The following is a 26181-nucleotide window of genomic DNA, read 5'->3' on the forward strand; positions in this document are numbered from 1 at the left end:
ATACACAGATGCATCAAAAACCATACATAGTAAAGTAGGAGCTGCTGCAGTTATCCCACAGATAAATATAGTGTTAAATAAAAGAATTAGTGATAAACTATCTGTTTTTACGGGGGAATTGGTAGCAATTTATATGGCAGTTAACTGGATGGAGGAAAACAAAGCAAGGAAAGTAGTCGTGTGCTCGGACTCCAGCAGTGCATTGACGAGCATAAAAAACATAACATCAGAAACAAGACTAGATATACTTTATGAAATAGTTCAGGCAATCTACAGGATAAATAAAGCGGGAGGTGTGGTAAAATTTCTCTGGGTTCCTGCTCATGTAGGAGTTGAGGGAAATGAGTTAGCTGATAGGTCCGCAAAACAAGCAACCACTAAAACAGAAGTAAACATGGAGATTAGGCACAGTAAAGAAGAAGTGAAGAGCATAATTAAGATTGAACACAATAAAAAGTGGCAGGATAATTGGAATAAGGAAACAAAAGGTAGAGAGTTTTACAAAGTTCAGAAGAAAGTAGGTGTAATGAGAGGAGGGGGTAGAAATAGGAAAGAAGAAGACATTATTACTAGAATGAGATTAGGCCATACATATCTAAATAGTTCACTAAAATTGATAGGCGAACATACTACAGGGCTGTGTGATTTTTGCCACCAGATAGAAAATGTTGACATGTCTAAATACAATGTAGGAAATATAATAGAGAAAGAGAAATACTGGAAAATAAGTTAGCAAAAGAAAATATTAGGTTAGAAGTGGGAGGTATATTAGGATTGCATTCAGAAAACATAGGGTATAAAGCAATATACACATATTTAAAAAACACTGGGTTAAGTAAAATAATATAGAGTAGGGATCCACCTCGGTCCACACTCCATTACAGTAGGTGGCGGTAATGCACACGAGAAGGTTGCTTGCCAACCGCCATAAAAAATAAAGAAGAAGAAGAAAAAAAAAGGCAGAACACGGAAATGACGTAATCGTAGCGCTGATCACAATCTTGTCAACAAAACGACAATGTTGTGCTTTTTGTAGTATTTTGTAAGTTTTCTCTCCTTTTTTGTGGTTGTAATGATATTCTTACTTGTAATTGCTGGAAATTTACTTGGAGCTTCTTTATTCCCCTGACAAACGAAGACCTTTATCACTAGCAGGAGTGCTAGCTTAAGACACGGTACGGCTGTTGTTGTTGTTTTTCTTGCTTTAGCGTCCACACACGCACCATCTCTTCCAAGTAGATGACCTGCACTTGGGATAAAGTGTTGGGAGATGCTCGGACATTGCTGGAGAGGCTAAAGGAGCACGACATGGCCGCCGAGGGACTTATCGAGCAGTCGGGGGCCCTCAGTCAGAGGGTGCAGAGCCTGAAGGAGGTGGGAAATGCTCTCCCAGACCAGGTCAGGACATCTCTTCAACACAACACTGCTATCCAAATTGCAACCCACAGCTTGTTTTTTATTGTCCCGCCAAAATAAAAACATCCCAGATGAGAACATTACATAAAAAACAAGACATGCAGTTTTGGGAGAAATTGCGTGTAAAAGTTGTAAGCACAATACCAATGGGCGCAATTTGCAAAATGCGCAGCCGCATTTTGCAAATTTCATGTAAAATAAAATCAAATGTTTATTGGATTCATCACTATACAGTGTACCTCCACGACTAAACTACTGACTAAACTACTACCAGAACTTGGTTTACTATTTATAAAATATAATAATGTAGGGTTACCTGGAACTTGAAATAGGCCACCCGGCCTGAATCCACACTTCCCAAGCCAAACACCTTCGTATGTTGTAAGCACAATACCAATGGAGCGCAATTTGCAAAATGCGCAACCGTATTTTGCAAATTTACTGTCAAATAAAATCAAATCAAATGTTTATTGAATTCATCACTATACAGTGTACATCCACGGCTAAACTACTGACTAAACTACTAACAAGTGTGGATTCAGGCCGGGTGGGCTATTTCAAGTTCCAGGTAACACTACATTATTATATTTTATAAATAGTAAACCAAGTCGTGGTAGTAGTTTAGTCTGTAGTTCTGTCGTGGGTGTACACTGTATAGTGATGAATCCAATAAACATTTGATTTGATTTGACATTAAATTTGTAAAATGCGGTTGCGCATTTTGCAAATTGCGCGCCATTGGTATTGTGCTTACAACAGTTTCCCAACCCTCACGCTTGGATAGATAGGCCTTGATGCCATCTACGCAGTGTTGGGAGACTGTTTTGCTGCTATAAATTTGCAAAGTGCGCGAGATTGGTGAAATGCTTACAACATTAATGCTAACATGCGCAAGCCGAACTTTAATGCTAACGTTGCTAACAGATGAAATTCTAAGTCAAATACAAAGGTATATGACTCTGGGGTGTTTGGCTGCAAAAGTGGTTAAAAACAGTTAATGATAGAATCTTGACGTCAGTATGCTAAGTTTAGCACCAAGTCATATGTGTTTGAGGGGCTTGGCTGCAAAATTGGTTAAAAAGTTAGAATGATAACATTCGCACGCTAGAATGCCAACGTTATCATGCTAACAGTTAGCATGTGTCATTCATTGATTGATTGAAACTTTTATTAGTAAGTAGATTGCACAGTTCAGTACATATTCCGTACAATTGACCACTAAATGGTAACACCCGAATAAGTTTTTCAACTTGTTGAAGTCGGGGTCCACGTAAATCAATTCATGTTAAGTAGCATGGCAAGTACCAGGTCATTGAGCTCTGAGGTGTTTGGCTGTAAAATTGGCAAAACATGTTAGTTTGTTGTTATAGCATGCTAACAGTTAGCATGTGTCAAGTACCAAGTTATATGTATTTGATGGGCTCGGCTGCAAAATAGGTTAGCATGCTAATGTTGGTATTGCTGCTTGAGGTTGTTGTAAGCACAATACCAATGGGCGCAATTTGCAAAATGCGCACCGGGGTTTTGCAAATTTAATGTCAAATCAAAATCAAATCAAATGTTTATTGGATTCATCACTATACAGTGTACATCCACGACTAAACTACTACCAGAACTTGGTTTACTATTTATAAAATATAATAATGTAGGGTTACCTGGAACTTGAAATAGGCCAACCGGCCTGAATCCACACCTCCCTCGCCAAACACCTTCGTTTCCCAAACCTCACGCTTGGATAAATCGGCCTTGGTGCCATTTATGCAGTGTTGGGAGACTGTTTTGCTGTTAGATTGCGTCCAAATTTGCAAAGTGAGCGAGATTGCTGAAATCCTTACAACAAGGTTGAGCCAATTAGTGGCCACGATACTGCCACGCACAGGCTGACTGTTGTGGTCTCATCTAGTTGCCAACACTACAGTAAATATTGGTATTTTCAGTTCATTTAGCCATTTTTATGCTTTCAAAATGTTTAGTTTGGCAACATTTTCAGCAACGTTGTTACGGATAACACAAAGCTGAAATATAGACGTTGTGTTCAGGTAGTTTAGCATTAGGGGTGTAATGGTACACAAACATTTCGGTTCGGTACGTACCTCGGTTTAAAGGTCACGGTTCGATTCATTTTCGGTACAGTAAGAAAACAACAAAATATAAATGTTTTGGTTATTTATTTACCAAATTTGTAAACAATGTCTTTATCCTTTTAATATTGGGAACACTATAATAATTCTACCTACGTTAATCAACATTAAACTGCCTCAAGTTGTTGCTTTGATTAAATAAAATGACAAAACTTTTATTTTACATATAAAAAGTGCAACATTAAACAGTTTCAAGTCAAATCATCATGCTTAATTTATTACAGCATTTGGGAAGCCTGTAGTTGACTTTTATTATACACACACAAGCGCGCACACACAGCAAAATGAGCTAACGTAACGCTAAAAGCTAATTAGCGTTCACCTCAACCCAGAACTATGAGAGAGCTGAGCTGCAGTTTAAGTTTCAGAAGGTCAACGGGCTCATAGTGATGTTTGTAATAGTTGTGACTGGGAAGTGTTTTTTATAATTTGGGGAGTGTACGATGTCAGCTGCTCACCTAGCACTGCTAAACACATATCTGCTCATCTCGACGCCGGAGCACTGACAACATGCGCTCTGAATACGCACTGCTGATTGGCTGTTACATCGCTCTGAATACGCACTGCTGATTGGCTTTATATGTAACCAATCAGATGGTTGTGTGGGCGGGACAATGCTGGGTGCTCACTGCTCAGAGGCAGCTGCAGAGCAGCTTGTTAAGACTCAAGTTTACAAACTCGTTCGATACACCCTCGTACCGAACCGAAACCCCCGTACCAAAACGGTTCAATACAAATACACGTACCGTTACACCCCTATTTAGCATACATCTATGTATCTTTAATGTACAAGATGTATCAAAAGTTTGGACAGCCCTGTGTTGGACTACTATCGAGGAAACGCTGTCTTCAGATACCCACACCGCCATGATTGTTTGTCCTCAGCATGCAGAGGAGTCTTCCGAGCTCCAGGACATGACGACGTACAAGCCTCACGTTCTTCTCACGCAGGAAAACACTCAAATAAAGGAACTCCAGCAGGAAAACAAAGGTTTTGAAATAAACAGGAAGTTTTTAACGTTTTTGTTTTTTGTTGATATTGCGTCGTGGATGTCCGCAGAGCTGTGGCTGTCCCTGGAGGAGCACCAGTACACGTTAGAGTTGATCATGGGCCGCTACCGGAAACAGATGCTGCAGCTGATGATGGCCAAGAAGGAGCTGGACACCAAACCTGTCCTGTCCCTCCACGAGGACCACGCCAAGGTAGCATGGGTAGCAAAAGACCTTGTATGAATACAGTGGTCCCTTTCTCTTTAGGTCTTAAATGTATTACCGTGCAGTATTTGTTTCACTTTCTTTTGTTATGTTGCGGCCATTGATAAAAAACTTCTGTTTCTGGGTCAAGGGTGACAAGAACAACAAAACAGCGGCTATCTCAACCAAGTTGACCACCTTATTTTTTCCTTAACTCCCGCCTCGTCAATAACACATCTCAACATTGGTGAGCCTTTGCTCAATGCTAACAACACGGCTAATGGTCATAGTTTCGACTGTCAAGTTGATCACTCTTTTAGAACAATTTATTTGTTATTTTTCAGCCAGTGTTAATTTTGTTGACTACCGTATTTTCAGGACTATAGAGTGCACCGCCATATAAGCTGGACCCCTGGAATTTTAGAAGGAAAAACTATGTTTCCATATATTAGTCGCACCAGACTACATGCCGCCTATGTATACGTTGTGAAATGAGTTATTTACACAGAACTATTTTGTAAATGTTTATTTACAGTCGCGATCAAAAGTTTACATACACTTGTAAAGAACATAATGTCATGGCTGTCTTGATTTTCCAATCATTTCTACTACTCTTTATTTTTTTGTGATATTGATTGATTGATTGATTGAAACTTTTATTAGTAGATTGCACAGTACAGTACATATTCTGTACTATTGACCACTAAATGGTAACACCCGAATAAGTTTTTCAACTTGTTTAAATCAATTCATGGTAAGATATATAGAAATGGTGATTGGAGCACATACTTGTTGGTCACAAAAAAAAATCATGAAGTTTAGTTCTTTAATTAATTTATTATGGGTCTACTGAAAATGTGACCAAATCTGCTGGGTCCAAAGTATACATACAGTTATGTTAATATTTGGTTACATGTCTTTTGGCAACTTTCACTGCAAAAAGGCGCTTGTGATTTAATTTTTGACCACTGCTCTTGACAAAATTGGTGCAGTTCAGCTAAATTTGTTGGTTTTGTGACATGGACTTGTTTCTTCAGCATTGTCCACACGTTTAAGTCAGATCTTTGGGAACGCCCTTTTAAAACCTTATTTCAGGGTGTTCCAACAGGACAATGACCCCAAACACATTTTAAAAGTGGTAAAAGAATGGCTAAATCATGCTAGAATTAAGCTTCCCAAAGTCCTGACTTAAATGTGTAGACAATGCTGAAGAAACGACTCCATGTCAGAAAACCAACAAATTTAACTGAACTGCACCAATTTTGTCATGACAAGTAGTCAGAAAGTCAACCAGAAACTTGTGGATGGCTACCAAAATAGTTTTTTTGCAGTGAAACTTGCCAAGGGACATGTAACCAAATATCAACATTGCTGTGTGTGTACTTTTGACCCAGCAGATTTGGGCACATTTTCAGACCCATAATAAATTCAGAAAAGAACCAAACTTCATGAATGATTAATGACAAACAGGTATGTACTCCAATCACTATCACAAAACAATAAAAGTTGTAAAAATGATTGGAAACTCACGACACCCATGACATTATGTTCTTTACAAGTGTATGTAAACTTTTGATCATGACTGTACATACCTAAATTGTTTCCAAATGGTGTCTGTAACCCGGCAGTAAAATGGCTGATCAAACAAAACAGAAGTCATCGTCATGGAACCACCAGCTGCGCAAGCTAGCTCTCCAATCAGCTAAACAGACTCAATACGGTGACGTTTTGGTGAATTTAAAAAACTGAAACAATAGAAAAAAAATGCCATTGTTAGTTAATAATACTAGCCCAAACACTTTTAAATGTGTTAGCATATTTGCTAATGCCAGCGAAGCTAGCGTGATTACATTGCAATAGCATTTACAAATATGCATGAAAACACTCCTACAGACATCCCATATGGGACACTTTATTAATTGTAAAACTGAGCTTTACAAACATTGCTTGCAGTGACTAAGAATCCATACGATTAGAAGTGCTATAGACAGCTAGAACTCAGGACAGCACTTTTACTTCTGGATCAAAGCTCAGTCTAAACGCAAGGGTAATGCCGCACTAAATTTAAGAAAAAAATATTTTTCCATGTATTAGCCGCAGATGTATACATTGTGAAATTATTTATTTACACCAAAATATTCTGTAAATGTTTATTTATATTCCTTAATTGTTCAAAACTGTCTGTAACATGTCGGTAAAAGGGTTGATCAAACAAAACAGAAGTCATCATCATAGACCCACTCGCTGCGCAAGTTAGCTCTCCAATCAGCTAACCCGACTCAATAACTCAATGGTAATGTTTTGGTGAATTTACTGAAGAATTTGTGAAAGTGAAACACTACAAAAATAATGTAATTGTAAGTTAATAATACTAACACAGACACTTAGCTAATGCTAATGACACTCGCTCGGTTACTGTACATGACGATAGCACGTACAAATATGCATGAAAACACTTACAGACATCACACATGGGACGCTCTAGTAAGTAAGAATTGTTTTAGTTATATTGGAAAAGTTAAAAATGTTGCTTGGAGTGATGAATGGAGAATAATTTCAAGCAGTTATACTTCCGGTTGAAGGTATGGAACAGGAAGTACATTTTAAACCCGCAGAACTTGCAGTGAGCGAACTCGTCTGAAAGTAGGCGCTATAGCACAAATAATAACACACCTATTCAGTGTCTCTGTCGGTGAGTTATTAAAAAAAAAATTGTTTAACAGTTAATGGTAAAGTCCCAACAATAGTCACCCATGCACACTGGGTGTGGTGAAATTATCCTTTGCATTTGACTCATGCCCATGTTCACCCTCTGGGAGGTGAGGAGAGCAATGAGCAGCGTGGTGGCCGCGCTCAGGAATCATTTTGGTGATTTAAGCCCCAATTCCAACCCTTGATGCTGAGTGCCAAGCAGGGAGGCAATGGGTCCCATTTTTCTAGTCTTTGGTATGACTCGGCCGGGGGGTTTGAACTCACGACCTTCCAGTCTCAAGGCGGACACTCTAACCACAAGGCCACTGAGCAGGTCTGGGAAGGTTTTAGTGAAGAAAAATCCATAAACTCGCCGCATTTTTTTATAAGCCGCAGGGTTCAAAGCTTTTGGAAAAAAGTAGCGGCTTATACTCCGGAAAATACAGTATGGTTTTTATTCTTAGGTATTGTCAACAATCTATTTCTATAAATAAGACAATAATTAATGAAATCAAAATGCAAATGGTCATTTTTGTCAACAAATAAAAATGAGACAAAGATGCTGACAAAGGAAATACAATCATATTTAATTTAGTCTTGTAGTTGGGTGGGTAAAGTTTGGAAGATATCCAATCACAGCTCTTTAACAGCATACACATGAGAAGAGGGGTGGGGTTTAGATACTTAGGAGAGCCAATCAGATGTTTTTCTCTTTTGTGGGATAATAAGTTGCATTTCTCATGGCCATAAAAACAGAATGTATTATCGAACATGTTCCACACATGTATACACCTAGCAAAAAAGTAAAGAGGACACGTTTTATTTTTGGCGGTCAATGATGCCATCTGCAGGCAAGTCATGGTGACATTTACCATACTTGCCAACATTCCCAATTTTCCCAGAAGACTCCCGAATTTCAGTGCCCCTTGCGAAAATCTCTCGGGGCAACTATTCTCCCAGATTTCCACCCAGCCAACTATTCTCCCGATTTCCAACCAGACTACAATATTGGGGACGTGCCTTAAAGGCACTGCCTATGCGTGCCGGCCCAATCAAATAATATCTATGGCTTATCACACACACAAGTGAATGCAATGCATACTTGTTCAACATCCATACAGGCCCCACTGAGGGTGGCCGTTTATACAAATTTAACATTGTTACATATATGCGCCACACTGTGAACCCACATAAAACAAGAATGGCAAACACATTTCGGGAGAACATACACACCGTAACAAAACATAAACACAACAGAACAAATACCCAGAACCTCTTGCAGCACTAACTCTTCCGAGACGCTATAATACACCCAATACCAATAACTCTCCCACCCCAACCTCTTAGCCCTCCTTCCCCATCTCCCGAATTCGGAGGTCTCAAGGTTGACAAGTATGCATTTACACAAGTGGAAGTTAAAGCTAATGGTTTATTTTATGGTAAACAAAGGCAACTTTTCAGGTGCTCCAACACACAGCAATACGAAGTATTTTCTAAAACATTTGAATATTTATTTTTATTTGACGTTTATCAAGAAAATGATAAAATATAATATATATCAGTATGTAATATATATACTGTGTATATAATATGTTAATATGACATATATGTTATACAGTGGGGCAAAAAAGTATTTAGTCAGCCACCGATTGTGCAAGTTCTTCCACTTAAAATGATGACAGAGGTCTGTAATTTTCAACATAGTTACACTTTAACTGTGAGAGACAGAGTGTGAAAAAAAATCCAGGAATTAACATTGTTGGAATTTTAAATAATTTATTTGTAAATTATGGTGGAAAATAAGTATTTGGTCACTTCAAACAAGGAAGATCTCTGGCTCCTGTAACTTCTTCTTTAAGAAGCTCTTCTGTCCTCCACTCGAACCTGTTTGAATTCGTTATCTGTATAAAAGACACCTGTCCACAGCCTCAAACAGTCAGACTCCAAACTCCACTATGGCCAAGACCAAAGAGCTGTCGAAGGACACCAGGAAAATAATTGTAGACCTGCACCAGACTGGGAAAAGTGAATCTAAAATAGGCAAGCAGTTTGGTGTGAAAAAATAAACTGTGGGAGCAATTATCAGAAAATGGAAGACATACAAGACCACTGATAATCTCCCTCGATCTGGGGCTCCACGCAAGATCTCATCCCGTAGGGTCAAAATTATCATGAGAACGGTGAGCAAAAATCCTAGAATCACACGGGGGGACCTGGTAAATGACCTGCAGAGAGCTGGGACCAAAGTAACAAAGGTTACCATCAGTAACACACTACGCCGACAGGGAATCAAATCCTGCAGTGCCAGACATGTCCCCCTGCTTAAGCCAATGCATGTTCAGGCCCATCTGAAGTTTGCCAGAGAGCACATGGATGATACAGCAGAGGATTGGGAGAATGTCATGTGGTCAGATTAAACCAAATAGAACTTTTTGGTATAAACTCAACTCGTCGTGTTTGGAAGAAGAAGAATACTGAGTTGCATCCCAAGAACACCATACTTACTGTGAAGCATGGGGGTGGAAACTTCATCCTTTGGGGCTGTTTTTCTGCTAAGGGGACAGCACAACTGATCCGTGTTAAGGAAAGAATGAATGGGGCCATGTATCGTGAGATTTTGAGCCAAAACTTCCTTCCAACAGTGAGAGCTTTGAGGATGAAACGTGGCTGGGTCTTCCAGCATGACAATGATCCCACAGTGCCCGGGCAACGAAGGAGTAGCTCCGTAAGAAGCATTTGAAAGTCCTGGAGTGGCCAAGCCAGTTTCCAGACCTCAACCCCATAGAAAATCTGTGGAGGGAGTTGAAAGTCCGTGTTGCTCGGCAACAGCCCCAAAACATCACTGCTCTCGAGAAGATCTGCATAGAGGAATGGGCCTAAATATAATAGCAAGATATAAAGCAAGATGGCGGCGCCCGGACGGGCTGCGACACTGCGGTGCTCTTGCTAAAGATGGAACATTTGGCGGAAATGCCGGACAGTTCTGCAGACTTCATGGCTGGCTCGCATCGTGGTCACTCCGTGATCACGTACGACCGCCAAACACTTCTGGATATGGACATATCGGGCCGTTTTGGACTGATAGACGCAGGCTTGTTCGACGTGCTAACTAGCATGGGAATACGTCGGCGGCTACATCCAGCGGCCTGTGAAGCAGCGGAGTCTAGTAGCAGCGGGGGCCGTCTACGGAGCAGACGCCAGCGGTGTGATCGGAAACGCGGATGCCGAGCGGGGCTTAAAACAAAGCAGAAGGCTAATCCCCACAGAACACCACTTCCCTCCATCCTGCAGCCGCATTTAAATGGAAGATGCGAGACTACTGGTCTGGGTAAGGAGTCAGTTAAATTAGAACAAGTTTTTTCTGCTTTGAGTGTTTCAGAGTTGGACATGTGTTTTACTGAGGTGGCTAACTATGATGCGTGCAGTTTATCAGAGCAACAAACAATCGGAAAATCCCCGTTACTGAGGAGGCTAACCATGATGCGTGCAGTTTATCAAAGCAACAATCAAACAATCGGAACATTCCCGTCGTATCAATTCCTAGATATGGTCGTAATTATACTGAATGCACTGGGCATAATAAACACAACATTATTAATATTGCTACTACGGATAATTTGATCAAAAATTCCCTAAAACAGCCCACTACCTATAATATAGGTTTTTTAAACATAAGATCATTGTTTCCCAAAACGTTGTTAGTTAATGATATCATCAGAGACAACAATCTTAACGTCATCGGTCTCAGTGAAACCTGGCTTAAACCAAACGACTTTTTTGCGCTAAATGAGGCATGTCCTCCTAACTTTACACATGCGCATATTGCCCGTCCGCTTAAAAGGGGTGGGGGGGTCGCACTAATATACAACGAAAACTTTAACCTTAGTCCTAACATAAATAATACATATAAATCGTTTGAGGTGCTTACTATGAGGTCTGTCACACCGCTGCCTCTACACCTGGCTGTTATCTACCGCCCCCCAGGGCCTTATTCGGACTTTATCAATGAATTCTCAGAGTTCGTTGCTGATCTAGTGACACACGCCGATGATATAATCATAATGGGGGACTTTAATATCCATATGAATACCCCATCAGACCCACCGTGCGTAGCGCTCCAGACTATAATTGATAGCTGTGGTCTCACACAAATAATAAATGAACCCACGCATCGCAACGGTAATACGATAGACCTAGTGCTTGTCAGGGGTATCACCGCTTCCAAAGTTACGATACTCCCGTATACTAAAGTATTGTCCGATCATTACCTTATAAAATTCGAGGTTCAGACGCATGTTCGTCAAACTAATAATAATAATAACTGCTATAGCAGCCGCAACATTAATACGGCCACAACGACAACTCTTGCTGACCTACTGCCCTCGGTAATGGCACCATTCCCAAAATATGTGGGCTCTATTGATAACCTCACTAACAACTTTAACGACGCCCTGCGCGAAACCATTGATAACATAGCACCGCTAAAGTTAAAAAAGGCTCCAAAAAAGCACACCCCGTAGTTTACAGAAGAAACTAGAGCTCAGAAATTATTATGTAGAAAGCTGGAACGCAAATGGCGCACGACTAAACTTGAGGTGCACCATCAAGCATGGAGTGATGGTTTAATAACTTATAAACGCATGCTTACCTTAGCTAAAGCTAATTATTACTCAAATCTCATCCACCGTAATAAAAACGATCCTAAATTCTTGTTTAGTACGGTAGCATCGCTAACCCAACAAGGGACTCCTTCCAGAAGCTCCACCCACTCAGCTGATGACTTTATGCAATTCTTTAGTAAGAAAATTGAAGTCATTAGAAAGGAGATTAAAGACAATGCGTCCCAGCTACAACGGAGTTCTATTAACACTGACACGATTGTATATACGGCGGATACTGCCCTCCAAAATAGTTTCTCTCGTTTTGAGGAAATAACATTAGAGGAATTGTTACAACGTGTAAATGGAATAAAACAAACAACATGTTTACTTGACCCTCTTCCTGGGAAACTGATCAAGGAGCTCTTTGTATTATTAGGTCCATCAGTGCTAAATATTATAAACTTATCACTTTCCTCGGGCACTGTTCCCCTAGCATTCAAAAAAGCGGTTATTCATCCTCTTCTTAAAAGACCTAACCTCAATCCTGACCTCATGGTAAACTACCGACCGGTGTCTCACCTTCCCTTTATTTCAAAAATCCTCGAAAAAATTGTTGCGGAGCAGTTAAATGAACACTTAGCATCTAACAATATATGTGAAACCTTTCAATCCGGTTTCAGGGCAAATCACTCGACGGAGACAGCCCTCGCAAAAATGACTAATGATCTATTGCTAACGATGGATTCTGATGCGTCATCTATGTTGCTGCTCCTCGATCTTAGCGCTGCTTTCGATACTGTCGATCATAATATTTTATTAGAACGTATCAAAACACGAATTGGTATGTCAGACTCAGCCCTGTCTTGGTTTAACTCCTATCTTACTGATAGGATGCAGTGTGTCTCCCATAACAATGTGACCTCGGACTACGTTAAGGTAACGTGTGGAGTTCCCCAGGGTTCGGTCCTTGGCCCTGCACTCTTCAGTATCTACATGCTGCCGCTAGGTGACATCATACGCAAATACGGTGTTAGCTTTCACTGTTATGCTGATGACACCCAACTCTACATGCCCCTAAAGCTGACCAACACGCCGGACTGTAGTCAGCTGGAGGCGTGTCTTAATGAAATTAAACAATGGATGTCCGCTAACTTTTTGCAACTCAACGCCAAAAAAACGGAAATGCTGATTATCGGTCCTGCTAGACACCGAACTCTATTTAATAATACAACTCTAACATTTGACAACCAAACAATTAAACAAGGCGACACGGTAAAGAATCTGGGTATTATCTTCGACCCAACTCTCTCCTTTGAGGCACACATTAAAAGCGTTACTAAAACGGCCTTCTTTCATCCCCGCAATATCGCTAAAATTCGCTCCATTCTGTCCACTAAAGACGCTGAGATCATTATCCATGCGTTTGTTACGTCTCGCCTCGATTACTGTAACGTATTATTTTCGGGTCTCCCCATGTCTAGCATTAAAAGATTACAGTTGGTACAAAATGCGGCTGCTAGACTTTTGACAAGAACAAGAAAGTTTGATCACATTACGCCTGTACTGGCTCACCTGCACTGGCTTCCTGTGCACTTAAGATGTGACTTTAAGGTTTTACTACTTACGTATAAAATACTACACGGTCTAGCTCCATCCTATCTTGCCGATTGTATTGTACCATATGTCCCGGCAAGAAATCTGCGTTCAAAGGACTCCGGCTTATTAGTGATCCCCAAAGCCCAAAAAAAGTCTGCGGGCTGTAGAGCTTTTTCATTTCGGGCTCCAGTACTCTGGAATGCCCTCCCGGTAACAGTTCGAGATGCCACCTCAGTAGAAGCATTTAAGTCTCACCTTAAAACTCATTTGTATACTCTAGCCTTTAAATAGACTCCCTTTTTAGACCAGTTGATCTGCCGTTTCTTTTCTTTTTCTTCTATGTCCCACTCTCCTTTGTGGAGGGAGTCCGGTCCGATCCGGTGGCCATGTACTGCTCGCCTGTGTATCGGCTGGGGACATCTCTGCGCTGCTGATCAGCCTCCGCTTGGGATGGTTTCCTGCTGGCTCCGCTGTGAACGGGACTCTCGCTGCTGTGTTGGATCCGCTTTGGACTGGACTCTCGCGACTGTGTTGGATCCATTATGGATTGATCTTTCACAGTATCATGTTCTCATAGTCATCATTGTCACCGACGTCCCACTGGGTCATTATTGTCACCGATGTCCCACTGGGTGTTAGTTTTCCTTGCCCTTATGTGGGCCTACCGAGGATGTCGTAGTGGTTTGTGCAGCCCTTTGAGACACTAGTGATTTAGGGCTATATAAGTAAACATTGATTCATTGATTGAAATACCAGCTATTGTGTGTGCAAACCTGGTAAAGACCTATAATAATCGTTTGACCTCTGTTATTGTCAACAAAGGTTATATTACAAAGTATTGAGTTGAATTTTCGTTATTGACCAAATACTTATTTTCCACCATAATTTACAAATAAATTATTTAAAATTCCTACAATGTGAATTCCTGGATTTTTTTTTCAAATTCTGTCTCTCACAGTTGAAGTGTACCTATGATGAAAATTACAGACCTCTGTCATCATTTTAAGTGGGAGAACTTGCACAATCGGTGGCTGACTAAATACTTTTTTGCCCCACTGTATTTTATATTGCTACTATGGTACATTTGTAGTCTACTTTATACCTGCATTATCCTTTCCAGCCTTTGTAACTGAGCAACTGTGTGGAACAATTTCCCTTGTGGATCATTAAAGTTTGTCAAAGTCTAAAACAGGGGTCAGCAACCTTTACTACCCAAAGAGTTATTTTGACCCGTTTCACAAAATAAAGAAAACAATGGGAGCCACAATACTCTTTTGAAATTTAAAATGAAATAACACTGCATACAGAGGGTTTTTTTTAATGCTTTGTGCTATGTATTAACCAGGGGTCTCAGACTCGCGGCCCGCACCTTATTATGAAAATTTTATGTTAGTGCGGCCCGCGAATATTAAATTGATGCAATGACAGCATCACACTTGCCAACCCTCCCAAACTTTCTGGGGGACTGCCGATTTTCAGAGCAACTGTTTTCGCAAATGTCTGCTGATTTTCGCCCATCAACATTTATACGGGCGTGCTATGAAGGCGTTACCTTTACCGCCCTCTACAACATAAATGATAAATGGGTTGTACTTGTATAGCGCTTTTCTACCTTCAAGGTACTCAAAGCGCTTTGACACTACTTCCACATTTACCCATTCACACACACATTCACACACTGATGGAGGGAGCTGCCATGCAAGGCGCCAACCAGCACCCATCAGGAGCAAGGGTGAAGTGTCTTGCTCAGGACACAACGGACGTGACGAGGTTGGTACTAGGTGGGATTTGAACCAGGGACACTCGGGTTGCGCACGGGCACTCTCCCACTGCGCCACGCCGTCCCAAAAACATGTGCAAATATTTAGCTCAGTACAGCCACGAATCGTATGTTGCTTCCACAGATACACTTAGACGACTGCAACGCATACTTGTTCAACAGCCATACAGGTTACACTGAGAGTTGTGATATAAACAACTTTAACACTCTTACTAATATGCGCCACGCTGTGAACTCACACCAAACCAGAATGACAAACACATTTCTTGAGAACATCCTCAATTTAACACAACATAAACACAACAGAACAAATACCCAGAATCCCATGTTTCCCTAACTCTTCCGGGCTACATTATACACCCCCGCTAGCACCAAATCCCCCACCCCCTCCGTGCGTCGGTTGAGGTGGGCGGGGGCGGGGTTTTGTGCTAGCGGGGGTGTATACTGTAGCCCGGAATTGTTAGGGATGCATGGGATTGTGGGTATTTGTTCTGTTGTGTTTGATATGTTACAATGGGGATGTTCTCCTGAAATGTGTTTGTCATTCTTGTTTGGTGTGGGTTCACAGTGTGGCGCATATTAGAGTGTTAAAGTTGTTTATATCACAACTCTCAGTGTACCTGTATGGCTGTTGAGTAAGTATGCCTTGCAGTCACTGTCGTGTATCAACAGAGGCTGCATACTACATGTGACCGGCTGGCACGCAGATAGCATTGTGTAGAAGCAGGCGTGCCGACAAGTTTTAGAGGACTGTAAAAGCTTTGCCATCAGGGCACGCCCTCTATATTGTCAACAAGTTAAAAACCGGAGATTGTTACCCCGGCTGATTTCTGAGAGAGGCATAAAACTCTGGAAATCTCTCGGGATAATCGTAGGGGTCGGAAATTATGTAGCTGAGCTACATTAGAGGGATCAAAGAGCCGCGGGTTGCCGACTCCTGGTCTAAAAGAAAGATATTGATTCCTGTGGAGCAAAAAATGGCAGACGACATCACTCCTGACTATAAGATTATGCAAATAAACTTTAACAGAACTTATCTTTTATACCTTATATTTTAGTCGACTAAATTGATTGTCATACTAGCTGATTAAAATGACTATATCAGTTTAGATGACTAAAATAAGTTTTGGTGAAAAGAGTATGACTAAAAGGAAATGAAACATTGCTGTCAAAATTATCATTGTTTTTTGCACATGCAAGCCCAGTTGTAACTTGGTGGATTTACCCAGGAGGTGATGAAGTATTTCCATGTAGGGCTCATTTTGTAATGGCCGGGTGACTGCCATAGCAAGGAAGATCCTTTAGGCCAGCAGTGGGTACTGGTATCTACAGTAAAGACTACTTTAGCAAAAATAAGCTACTTTTTTCCTACACGTTGTACCCTGCGCCCTGTAAAATGGTGCACCTATTTTTCTTGGCTGAGGGCCAAGATGCAAAAAGTTTTAATGAACCACACGCAAAGATACTGATATGGTGTGTTATTGTTTGGAGGAGTTTGTTCACTGCAGGTACAGCCGGGTGAATGGCTGCAAGTGTTACCTGCTGTTTAAAGCTTTGAACCGGAAGTAGAAGTATCGTGCTATCTTTTAGCCGTCTGTAGCAGTGCTTCTCGTATGGATTTTCCATTCATCATTCCAAGCAACGCTTGTAGGTTTTACAATAAAATGAAAACAATTCTTACTTACTAAAGCGTCCCATGTGAGATGTCTATAGAAGTGTTTTCATGTATAGTTGTACGTGCTAATGTAATGTAATCAAGCTAACTTTGTTAGCATTAGCTAAAATCCCAACACATTTACGAGTGTCTGTTTTAGTATTATTAACTTACAATGGCATTATTTTTGTATTGTTTCACTTTCATAAATTCCTCAGTAATTTCACAAAAACGTCAACATTATTTTTGTATTGTTTCACTTTCACAAATTCCTCAGTAATTTCACAAAAACGTCACCGTGGAGCTATTGAGTCAGTTTAGCTGATAGGACAGCTAGTTTGCGCAGCTAATGGGTCCATGACGATTTCTGTTTTGTTTGATCAGCCGTTTTACTGTCGTGTGACAAACACCGTTTGGAAACAAAGTATGTAAATAAACATTTATAAAATATTTTTCTGTAAATAAATCATTTCACAACACATATATTTGAGACTTGTGTGACTAATAACGGAAAATATTAATTTTCTTTTAAAATGTAGTGGGTGTGGTTTATAGTCTGTAAAATACAGTATATTGGGTGAAATTAGTGCAAAGGTGACAAAACGAAAGTTATCACGTTTCTAATCATGAGTTTTTATGCTTTTATTAGTGGCGATAAACGAGGGACGACTGTAATTCATACTTAATTGACTCTTGTTGCAGGAAGTGCAGAGCCAGATGGAGCGGATATGTGAGATGGGCCAGGTGATGCGACGAGCCGTGCAGGTGGATGATCAGCGCTTTTGTTCCAATCGACAGAAGCTCGCCCAACTTGAGGTAATTTCTACTGCCAGACATTCAAGCTCGCTCAACGGTTAGCATGACTTCTTTTCTTGGCCTGCTGTTTTTTGCGCTACAGTGGAACCCCTCCATTTGCAACTTTTAAATATGTCCCTGTCTACGAATGCCTCGTTCATTCATTTTGTGTCACGCCTGCAGGCTAAAAGCAGGGCGCAGCACTGTTGAGGAGGGGGAGCCCTCCACGGCACTAGCACTGTCGTCACTTGTCAGTGCTTCAGTCAGTGTGCCTTTTCTGTCTTTTCTCAAATTTGTTTCCATTTTGCCAATATGAGTCCCCTAAAGACAACAGACCAATGTGGAAAGACAGGAAAATCAAAAGCCGGTTTGCAAAGAGCACATTAATGGCGCTCAACCTAATGGAAGAATTGTGATAGAACCGGACTTTTCTGAAAAAATGCCAAAGTAGACTTATTTCACAGCGGAGAGAAGAGCTTGTCTCGTTCAGCAGTGCCTCTTCTCCTCTCCCTCTCTTTCTCTGTCTTTGCCGATGTTACTGTAACTTAGGGCTGCACGATTAATCAACTTTGATGTTGTATATAGTGCGATTACATAACCACAAGAGTTTTGTGTTTTCTCTGCAGTCACCGCTATTTGAGTGACAGACATGTTGGCCTATCAGGGTTGTTGAGCCTTGAGTTTGTGCGTCTCTCGCTTCAAACAAGGAGAAGGAAGTCTCCCTCTAAGCATTGCTCTCGGCACCTAAGCGCCTTTATTGAACAGTAGAATTAACTGAACGCAGTGAGCCCTCTTCTCAGTCATTTACAATCTTCGGGCGCCAGCTTTACACCCACAGGAAGCACAGCCCGCCTCTCTAATCGCGACTCACTAGTGAAACTGCTCACAAAGCCAAATGCCGCATTGTGGTCATGTTTCATCTTCAAATCGAATGGGCAAAATGAGCTCATCAACACTGACAGAAAGTCAATAACAAAAAGTATGTTTATTTATTTACCTTTCAATTACGGTAAAATGGTGAACAATTCTACAGTAATAAGAAATACAAGTTTATTATTGTATGTAATGATAATTATAACATGAAATACATTTCTTTAGTTGAAGAGCATGTCGACAAAAGTCTGCATAAAGCAAAACATTTTTAAAAAGTGGTACCTCGAGACTTGTTGATTGAAATTAACATGACTTCTTTCACTCGTTATTTTTGCATTTATACGTATGAAATAGAACAATCGCAAATGAAATCGCAATTTTGGAGGGGAAAAAACGCAATTAGCTTTTTTTCTCATAATGGTGCAGCCCTTGTGTAAGTGGATTTGACTTTTTCTAAATGTTTATTATTGCAGCAATATGCTTGTTCAAATTAAAGGGAAAGTGCAAATTTTTTGAATTGTCACAATCATTATGTTTTTTTAATGATAAATGGGTTGTACTTGCATTCTAACTTGTAAATAAAAGGCTGGAGTGCCATCTTTGGGTTGGGGAGGAGTTATTGCCCCAAGTAGAGGAGGTCAAGTACCTCAGAGTCTTGTTCAAGAGTGAGGGAAGAATGGATGGTGAGATCGACAGGTGGATCTGTGTTCCTATCCTCACCTATGGTCATAAACTTTGGGTTATGACCTAAAGGACAAGATCACGGGTACAATTTCTACGTTCCTATCCTCGCCTATGGTTGTGAAGTTTGGGTTGTGACCTAAAGGACAATATCACAGGTACAAGCTCTACGTTCCTTTCCTCACCTATGGTCATGAACTTTGGGTTATGACCTAAAGCAGTGGTCCCCAACCACCGGGCCGCAGAAGAATGTTTTATTCATTTTCATTTACAAAAAAAAAAAAAAATTCTTATTTTTTTTTTATTAAATCAACATAAAAAACACAATATACACTTACAATTAGTGCACCAACCACAAAAACCTCCCTTTTTCATGACAAAAACGTTCCTTTTTCATGACAAAGGAAAAAAAAAAAGGACATGTTCACCACTGTGTTTCATCACCTTTTCTTTTAACACCATCAATAAACGTTTGGAAACTGAGAAAACTAATTGTTGAAGCTTTGAAAGTGGAATTCTTTCCCATTCTTGTTTTATGTTGCGCTTTAGTCGTTCAACAGTCCGGGGTCTCCGCTGTCGTATTTTACGCTTCATAATGCGCCACACATTTTCGATGGGAGACAGGTCTGTACTGCAGGCGGGCCAGGAAAGTACCCGCACTCTTTTACTACGAAACCATGCTGTTGTAACACGTGGCTTGGCATTGTCTTGCTGAAATAAGCAGGAGTGTTCATGATAACATTGCTTGGATGACAACATATGTTGCTCCAAAACCTGTATGGACCTTTCAGCATTAATGGTGCCTTCACATATGTGTAAGTTACCCATGCCTTGGGCACTAATACACTCCGATACCATCACAGATGCTGGCTTTTGAACTTTGCCCCTAGTTTCACAATTTCTGTTTAATATTTTCCAAAACAATTTGAAATGTGGACTTGTCAGACCACAGAACAGTTTTACACTTCGCGCCTATAACAATCCGGATGGTTATTTTCCTCTTTGTTCCGGAGGACACCACATCCAAAGTTTCCAAATATAATTTGAAATGTGGACTCGTCAGACCACAGAACACATTTCCACTTTGCATCAGTCCATCTTAGATGAGCTCAGGCCCAGCGAAGCCGGCGGCGTTCTTTGGTGTTGTTGATAAATTGGTTTTGCTTTGCATAGTAGAGTTTTAACTTGCACTTACAGATGTAGCTACCAACTGCAGTTACTGACAGTGGTTTTATGAAGTGTTCTTGGGCCCATGCGGTGATATCCTTTACACACTGATGTCGGTGTTTGATGCAGTACCGCCTGAGGGATCAACGGTCCGTAAAATCTTCGTTTAAGTGCAGTGATTTCTCCAGATTTTCTGAACCTTTTGATAATTTTACAGACCGTAGATGGTAAAATCCCTAAATTCCTTCCAATAGCTCGTTGACAAATGTTGTTCTAAAACTGTTCGACAATTTTCTTACAAATTGGTGACCCTCGCCCCATCCTTGTTTGTGAATTACTTAGCATTTCATGAAAGCTGCTTTTATACCCAATCATGGCACCCACCTGTTCCCAATTAGCCTGCACACCTGTGGGATGTTCCAAATAAGTGTTTGATGAGAATTTCTCAACTTTATCAGTATTTATTGCCACCTTTCCCAACTTCTTTGTCACGTGTTGCTGGCATCAAATTCTAAAGTTAATGATTATTTGCAAAAAAAAAATGTTTATCAGTTGAACATTAAATATGTTGTCTTTGTAGCATATTTAACTGAATATGGGTTGGAAATGATTTGCAAATCATTGTATTCCGTTTATATTTACATCTAACATCTTCCCAACCCATATGGAAACGGGGTTTGTACTTATCTATCTATCTATCTATCTATCTATCTATCTGTGTGTGTATTCCTTGTGCATGCTCATCCGACACTACAGCGCAAGCGCAATGATGTCTAATTATCAATGGGAAAATGCATTTTTAGACAATATGATATGCCTCAGCGGCTAGGAGACAGCGAGAGTAACAAGTGGTAGGAAATAGATCAGAAAGGAATTTTTTTTTTTTCAACTTGAGACTTCCCGCGAGCCGAATTTTGGACGCTGGCGGGTAGCATCCGTAGTTTGGGGACCCCTGCACTAGACAGTATATATTACCTTTCTTTCTGGACAAAGATCTCAATTACTTTGTTGTAGAAGTCCTCCTTTTTCTCTTTTTCTTTGAGTTTTAAAAGTCTCTCTTTCTCAATTGACATCTCTTCCATGAAATGCAAGCTCCTGTTTCCCCAAAAAGCAAGTGGCGTTCATCAGGTCTTTTAATATCTCACGATTTTCCTTTACATTGGCATTGTGGATGCTGATATTGAGTCTCCGTTGTTCATTTAGAGCCAGATCAATACGTGATATTCCAAAAGTTTTTAAAGAAATCTGACCTTTAATGTGGGCAGATGAGCTTTCATGTTTTTCAAGGCTTCTTGACAGGTTTTTCAGATCAATCCCATCCCATCCATTTTTTACCGCTTGTCCCTCTTAGGCTTTCGGGGGGTGCTGGAACCTATCTCAGCTGCATTCAGGCGGAAGGCACCTACTCAGTGGTTAGAGTGTCCGGCGTGACATCGGTAGGTTGTGAGTTCAAACCCCGGCCGAATTATACCAACGACTATAAAAATGGGACCCATCACCTCCCTGCTTGGCACTCAACATCAAGGGTTGGAGTTAAATCACCAAAAATTATTCCCTGGCGCGGTTACCGCTGCTGCCCACTTCTTCCCTCCCCTCTCAGGGGGTGAACAAGGGGATGGGTCAAAGAGGACAACTTTCACCAAACCTAGTGTGTGTGACAATCATTGGTACTTTAACTTTTTTAACTTTACACCCTGGACAAATCGCCATCTCATTATATCCCATTTGGGTCCAAACACGGTCACTCGTTGAGAATAAAAGGCAGGGAAAGCAATAAAGACGTTTTTGGAATTTTGTTATTTTCTGTCCTCGGACCGTACACATTTGAACCAAATCTGGCAGCTCTGGCGTTGGTCGCCCAGTATTAATGACTTCTTGCTTTGATTGAAGTACAATCTTGAAAAATTCCTTACTTTAGAAATCAAATCCTCCATTTTTAGGGCGAAAAACCGTCACAGTTTGTGGGACGCCTAGCAGTTGTCTGTTGTTTTTTTCTTCTACTTCTCCAGGGTGGCAGTTCATGAACATTTGAAGTGCAAGTTCACAATATATCACCCTCTACTTTGAGGCAGCGGTACTTGCTGCCTCATGGCCTGCCTTTTCCCCGTGGCTACAAGCACGCGCCCCGTCGCACGCACACGTTCAATACACTTTGTGTGGAGCTGTGGAGGAACTACCTGTGTCTGCCTTGTTATTTTGATCAGGAAACACGGAATTTCCGCGATTTTGACCATGAAAATTAACAAAATATACAACAACAAAATTACATAGAATGCATAGACCAAAAGAGAAATATTAAAACAAATGTTATTTTATTACTTAGTTTCTGAACATCTCATGGTTCAGCCTTTTACTCTCCCCCGTAGTGGCAAGGTGAGGCAGTGCCTCACTTGACTCCCCTCACAGCACGTCACTGGTTGGCAGAGCAGCGCATACAGGACAGTTCAGCTCATTGACAATTATTTGATCGCCTCCTAGTTATTATTGTTTGATATTCATAGTGTTTTCAAAGTGTACAAACCTTCACTTAAGTATGGACTTAATTCATATTGACATTTTTCGTATGGAGAAAGTTGCTTCAGTGTACTAACCTTCCCTAAAGTATGGACATTATTCATAGCCATTTTTCTTATGGAGAAAGTTGCTTCAGTTTACTCATCATCATCAGCCGTTGTCAGTCCACTGCTGGACGAAAGCCTCAGCATGTTTCTGCCATTTGACGTACTTTTCATGCTGGTTATTAGCCTACACCTTCCACGCTGGCTTGGTGCGGGTTGGAAGGGGTATTTTGTATCAGAGATCCTTCTCCTAGACTAATTGCCTTACTGGGCTGTTGAACCTAGTCTGTCATGTTTGTAGTCCGCGCCCCATTTACCCAGGGACCCGCTCAGCTTTATGGCGCTGACCGCCCGCCAGTCACAAGAGAAGGTACAAACGGTTCTTTGTGTGCATTTTATAGATGTTAGTTGGGACTCACTAACCCCACACACAACCTCCCATCTCATGCCTGGATGTAGTTTAACGTCATACCCAGGACTAACTAACTTTTACTTAAGTATGGACTTTATTCATATTGACATTTTTCTTATGGAGAAACTTGCTTCAGTGTCCTAACCTTCATTCAAGTATGGACTTTATTCATATTGACTTTTTTCTTATTGAGAAACTTGCTTCAGTGTACTAACCTTCAGTAAATAATGTACTTTATTCATATTGACGTTTTTTTATGGAGAAACTTGCTTTAATGTCTTAACCTTTACTAAGGTATGGACTTAATTCATATTGACATTTTTCTGATGGAGGAAGTTGCTTCAGTGTACTAACTTTCACTAAAGTAAAGACTTTATTCATATTGACATTTTTATTATGCAGGAAGTTGCTTCAGTGTACTAACTTTCACTAAATTATAGACTTTAGTCATATTGACATTTTTCTTATGGAGAAATTTGCTTTACCATCCCTGTTCTAAGTATGTACACGGAGGTTGCATGACAACATACTCTAATCATCCATATATGGATGTTTGTCCATGGATTTAGAAAACTGAAGGATTGATGGTTGCCACAGAGCTCAGATGGAGTGGGCTCAAAAGTTGTAATGAGGAAGTAAACCTTGTACCTTTTTTCTGGGTCAGATGGAGAACAGAGAACTGCGAGACCTTCTGGCCATCAGCCAGGACTCCATGGAGGCAGCCAGAGAAGGAAGCAGCCAAAACCAAGCTCAGCTCCAGTGCGACCAATAACATGGAGGGCACCTCTTGGTACTCTAAAGTCTGAATGGATGACACGAAAAGATGGATTCACATCAATTATTTTTTATCCCATTCTAAATCCATTCACAGTTTCAACAATCGATAAGAAAAAAAAAAAACAAATGTTTACATTTTATAAAATAAAAATCTTTAAAAAATATATTTTTTAGGCCATCTGCATGCAACCCACAATACGTTTTTTTAACCCCTAACCTATTCTGAAAATGCTTGTTAGAATTACCAAATAACACATTGCAAGAATCGTGTTGAAACGATAATCAGTTGTCTGAATCGAATCGTCACCTCAGGAATCGGATTAATGCACACCCCAAAAGACACAACATGTTTGCGTTGTCTAGTTTCCTAGTTCTGTACATCTTCATCTAGTGCAGGGGTGTCCAAAGTGCGGCCCGCAGCTCGAATTTTGTTTTCCTGCAACATTTCATCAAGAAAAAAAATAAAGAAGTGCCGTATTTTCTGGACTATAGCGCACCGGTATACAAGCTGCACCCACCAAATTTGTGAAAAATAATTTTCCCCATACATTAGCTGCGTTGCATTATAAGCCACAGATATATACGTTGTGAAATGAGTTAATTTACTCAGAAATATTTTATTTACATACCTTAATTGTTTCCAAACAATGTCTGTAACACGGCAGGGAAACGGCTGATCAAACAAAACAGAAGTCATCGTCATGGACCCTCTAGGTGCACAAGCTAACTCTCCAATCAACTGAAACAAAAAGAATGCCATTGTTAGTTAATAATACTAACACAGACACACGTAAATGTGTTGGCGTATTAGCTTATGCTAATGACGCTTGCTTCATTATATTACAGAGCACATACAGATATGCATGAAAACACTCCGACAGACATCACACGTTAATAAGCAAAAATTGTTTTAGTTTGTATTGTAAAACTTATGAACGTTGCTTGGAGCGATGAGTGAAGAATCCATATGAGTGAAAACGCTATGGACGGCTGGAAGACATAATGGCGCTTCTACATCCGGTGGAACGCAACAAATGGAAGGACACTGCAGCACCTGTAGTGAGCAAACTCATCCATTATTATTTGCATTATGACTGTCAGTGAAGAAAAATCCATAAATTAACTGCATCGTTTTATAAGCTGCAGAGTTCAAAGCTTGGGAAAAAAGTAGCGACTTGTAGTACATTATTTACAGTGACGAATGAGAAAACCTGCCATCTTCGACTTTGCCGTCTATAACGCAAATCTAAAAGCCAAGTTGTGTCGTTAAACGCTTACTAATAGGGGTGTGAATTTTTTGCCACCTAACGATTCGATTTGATCCGATTCCTGGGGTGACAAGCATCGATTCAACATGATTCTCTATTCAAATCGATACTTGCTACAAATTATTTGCAATAATATTTCTAATGAAACATTTTAAAAACAGGTTGCAGGTTAGAAAAGCTCCTTCTGGTTGCTTTGAGATGGCCTCAAAATGCCGTTTTAGAAATTGTTTCTTATAAAAAAAAAGTTTTGTTTTTTTAATCCATTTTTGAAAATTATGAATTGATTTACAATCAGGGTGAAAATAAAAATCTGAGAAGAATTTCATTTGTTGTGAACCTCTAATGTATAATGTCTATTTTTAGTATTTTTATTTGTCAAAATAAAAGAATATATGTTGTAATCTAGCATGAGTGTTGTTATTAAATACATTGGTCAAATATCCTCTATATAACAGGAGTGTTGTCATTCAAATACACTAGTCAAAAGATCCTCCATATAACAGGAGTGTTGTTATTAAATACACTAGTCAAAGATCCTCTTTATAACACGAGTATTGTTATTAAATACACTAGTCAA

General features: G+C 40.3%; 1 protein-coding gene across 2 annotated transcripts; it reads left to right on the plus strand.

Moving 5' to 3' along the window:
- The first annotated feature begins 933 nt into the window (after window positions 1-933).
- On the plus strand, window positions 934-26009 carry sike1 (suppressor of IKBKE 1). Of its 2 annotated transcripts, XM_061889799.1 has the most exons (7): window positions 934-1042; window positions 1139-1175; window positions 1240-1398; window positions 4443-4548; window positions 4618-4760; window positions 17776-17889; window positions 24224-26009. In XM_061889799.1, the coding sequence occupies exons 3-7, from the start codon at window positions 1240-1242 to the stop codon at window positions 24329-24331; spliced, it is 630 nt and encodes a 209-aa protein (XP_061745783.1). In that variant the 5' UTR covers window positions 934-1042; window positions 1139-1175; the 3' UTR covers window positions 24332-26009. The 2 variants fall into 2 exon arrangements, with proteins under 2 accessions (XP_061745783.1, XP_061745784.1); XM_061889800.1 differs by lacking the exon at window positions 24224-26009 and adding an exon at window positions 21941-22021 and having other exon boundaries at window positions 943-1175.
- The last annotated feature ends 172 nt before the right edge of the window (window positions 26010-26181 follow it).

The sequence above is a fragment of the Nerophis ophidion genome, linkage group LG27 (assembly GCF_033978795.1).
Source record: "Nerophis ophidion isolate RoL-2023_Sa linkage group LG27, RoL_Noph_v1.0, whole genome shotgun sequence".
Lineage (NCBI taxonomy): Eukaryota > Metazoa > Chordata > Actinopteri > Syngnathiformes > Syngnathidae > Nerophis > Nerophis ophidion.